The sequence below is a fragment of the Psammomys obesus genome, unplaced genomic scaffold (assembly GCF_907164565.1).
Source record: "Psammomys obesus unplaced genomic scaffold, mPsaObe1.curated_primary_1811, whole genome shotgun sequence".
NCBI lineage: Eukaryota > Metazoa > Chordata > Mammalia > Rodentia > Muridae > Psammomys > Psammomys obesus.
Genome location: NW_026590110.1, coordinates 300,786 through 304,080, shown reverse-complemented (window position 1 = coordinate 304,080; position 3,295 = coordinate 300,786). Strand labels below are relative to the sequence as shown.

Here is a 3,295-nt window from a genome sequence, read left to right as displayed (position 1 = left end):
ATATATATATTTGTTGTTGCTGTTGTTGTTGTCCACCTAGGTCTTTGTGAATATGGCTCATCTGCTCACAGTGCTCCATCAGTGTGACTTTTATTAATGTATCTGAGTCCACAGACATGCAAATGCTTATACTATTACTGATTTTTGCTGAGTAAAGAGGCCCCTGTTCTGTTATGCTTTTATGTTTGTTTCTTTTTTTAACTAACTAGTCCTTTAAATGTAACTTAATGTTTTTGGCTAAATTAAAAAAATAGTATATTTGGGGGATTTTGATCTTTTGATATTTAAATACTTGTGATTATGGCATTCAAAATTGTTCCTTTGGGAATAACGGGCCACACTCCTTCCCAGCAAGGAGGCAGAGAAAACTATCTGGGGCTTAGAGTTCCTCAGTTGGAAAGAAAACTTAGGTTTCCCCTTTCCCTACCTGAGGTCTTCCTCCACATTACAACAGCAGCCACGGAAGCTCCCAGGAGAATCAGGCCAACAGCCACTACTATGATGGGGATGAAAGACTGGGGAGGTCTGCCTGGAAAGAAATGAAAAATGTAGGCCCCTGGCTCCACATTTCAACCTTGACCCCGCTCAGGGTCTCTAGAAGGGCTTCTGCTTTCCCTGACAATAGATTGTGTGCCAACACCCTACTTACTCCATCTTAGGGTGAGGGGCTCAGGCAGCCCCTCATGCTGCACATTACACACATATCTCTGCTCTTCTCCGGGAGGCACCACCACAGCGGCCCACTTCTGGAAGGTACCATCCCCTGAAGGCCTGGTCTCCACAAGCCCCGTGTCCTGGGTCAGGTCTTCCCCATCCCTCTGCCAGGTTAGGGTGATGTCAGCAGGGTAGAAGCCCAGGGCCCAGCACCTCAGGGTGACATCTCCTCCAGGTCTGGGGTGATGGGTCACATGTGCCTCTGGGGGATCTGAAAGGAAAGTTGGAAAATTTGCACATTAACATTTTTTTCCTTGGGATTCGGTGGTATTCTTGTGATCATTTTGGGAGCAGACAGGAAAATAGCATGTAGGAGACTCTAGGTTACCAGGCACACACACACACACACACACACCTTTTGTTCTGACTGAGCGGGGCCGAGACTCTACATGACAGCTGCAGACATACCATACCACTGTGTGGAGGCAGAGAATCTAACCTGAGACAGGCCATGGCTCACAACGGACTGCAGATGGAAGGGAATGACAATTTAGAGATCTTTTCTCCTATCCTGAGACAGAATCTTAACTGAGACTTTGAGAGAAGAGTGAGCCCTCTGACGAGCCATACTCTGATGTTGGCCAGGAAACCCAGGGTCACTCTTCCCTCTCCGTGTGTGTGTGTGTGTGTGTGTGTGTGTGTGTGTGTGTAGAGAGAGAGAGAGAGACAAAGAGAGACAGAGACAAAGAAACAGAGAGACAGAGAAACAAATAGAGATAGAGAGACAAAGTCAGAGAGACAGTGAGACACACGCAGAGACAGACACAGACAGACACACGGAATTCCAGTTGATCTCATTGCCCCCTCCCTTCTTCTCAGGAGATGTGGGCTCCAGCTCATTAGGAGGAATTGCTTCTTTGCCCCTCCTACCTGCATGCAGCAGAGTCTCATTTCCCATCTCCAGGTACTTAAGGAGCCACACAACGCAAGGGCCCTGCAGGTAGACCCTCCAGTGTTCAGCCATATCTTCTGCCTCCCACTCACGCCGGGTTATCTCAGCTGCCTTGTCTGCCGCAGTCCAGGTGCTCAGGTCCTCGTTCAGGGTGAGATAATCTTGCCCATCATAGCCAAACTGACGGTATGCGTGAAGTAGGTGCCCATCTGGTCCAATGTAGCAGCCAGTCATCCTCTGGATGGTGTGAGAACCTGGCCCCATCCCACAAGTCAGTCTCAACCCCTTGGCCCAGTCCTTTCATCCTCCCTACCCATCCAACCATGTTTGGACCTAAACTGAGAACCACAAAGGACTCAGTCCTCTCAGCTCTTCTTGGTCAAGGTTATCTGTGGTCTCAGCCTTGGGCTGAACCTTGGACCTGGCTATGTGGGGATGTAGAAAAGGCTTGGCCACCACCTGAGTTCAGGGTCACTTACTGTTCGTGCTCTGATTGAAGTAGCCTCTCAGTTTCGGAAAGTATGCTCGAATCTGCTGCTCTGCGACTTCGGCAACACGTGTCTGGTCATCCCAGTACTTCTGTCCCACCTGCTCCATCCAGGGCACTCGGGGCTCGAACCTTGGATTTGCTGCCTCATTGTTGAAGCGCACAAACTCTGTGTCGTCCACAAACCCAATAGTCCTGTAGAAGGTCTCCTCGAGGCCAGGCCTTGACACCACGATGTCGAAGTACCGCAAGGAGTGGGAACCTGAAGGAAGCAAGGGGCTGGTGTCTGACTTGACCTTCCTCCCAGGGCAGGCAGTGGAAGGGAAACAGGAGGTTCAGGGCTCAAGGGAGTCTGGGTGTGGCCAGCCCAGCTGGAAGAGTGTGGCTGGATAGGCTTCCTAGGTGCTCTTCTTGTAAAAGATTTTCCCTCAAGACCTGTACTCACGTTTAAAGGTCTGGGTCAGCACAAGGGAAGTCCCCAGCAGCAGGTAGAGAGTGAGGAATGCTGAAGACTCCATTCTCTGGATTTGGAGAGAGTCAGTCCCTGTAGGTCTGTGGTGACTACATAACAGGGAACTTTAACAGCAGTTCTCTGGGAACCTGATATCCAATCAGAATGAGAATTGGAGCTAGTCATCAGTGTCCACGCAGAAGATCTTTATTTGGTTTACAAAAAAAGAAGGGAAACTCCAGGGCTGTGAGGAATCCCCTTTCTGGGATATCTGAAGGGACTGCAGGAGCCTCTGCTGTGACCCTGGGCCTTCAGCTAGACCCTAACATGCATCCAGTGCTCGCTGTTACCCCGTTTCGTAAGTCTTGCTGAGGTGTCTGTGCACGGCTTTAAGAATGAGGGTGAGCTCCTAACTGTGGTTTGTCTCTATCACTATTTTAACATTACAAGTACAACCTTAAAGAATAATTCTCTTGGGCTGGAGAGATGGCTCAGCTGTTAAGAGCACTGACTGCTCTTTCAGAGGACCAGGTTCAACTCCCAGCACCCACATGGCGGCTCACAACTGTCTGTGACTCCTGTGCCAGGGGTCTGACACATGGACATACATGAAAGCAAAGCACCAACGCATATAAAATACAAATAAATACATTATTAAAATAATTCACTTAAGAGGTTTTAGTAATAATGTATTATAAGAATAGTTTTATGAAAGAACTATTACCCAAAATATACTGAGAAGAATTGATTT

At 48.6% G+C, this 3,295-nt stretch overlaps 1 protein-coding gene across 1 annotated transcript; it reads right to left on the bottom strand.

The window, feature by feature from the left end:
* Window positions 1-389: 389 nt before the first annotated feature.
* Window positions 390-2,611, bottom strand: LOC129676214 (class I histocompatibility antigen, Gogo-B*0201 alpha chain-like). The gene is made up of 5 exons (XM_055606542.1): window positions 2,539-2,611; window positions 2,086-2,355; window positions 1,585-1,860; window positions 650-925; window positions 390-529 (listed from the first exon to the last, which is right to left on the bottom strand). The coding sequence occupies exons 1-5, from the start codon at window positions 2,609-2,611 to the stop codon at window positions 390-392; spliced, it is 1,035 nt and encodes a 344-aa protein (XP_055462517.1).
* Between the last annotated feature and the right edge of the window lie 684 nt (window positions 2,612-3,295).

What these genes read in the sequence shown, in the direction of transcription:
- LOC129676214 (XM_055606542.1), bottom strand. Translation starts at nt 2,611, where the DNA reads ATGGAGTCTTCAGCATTCCTCACTCTCTACCTGCTGCTGGGGACTTCC. An exon ending in CTTCAATCAGAGCACGAACA is followed by an intron (nt 1,861 to 2,085) that starts GTAAGTGACCCT and finishes GGATGGGGCCAG; the next exon opens with GTTCTCACACCATCCAGAGG. An exon ending in GCCCCTCACCCTAAGATGGA is followed by an intron (nt 530 to 649) that starts GTAAGTAGGGTG and finishes ATTTCTTTCCAG; the next exon opens with GCAGACCTCCCCAGTCTTTC.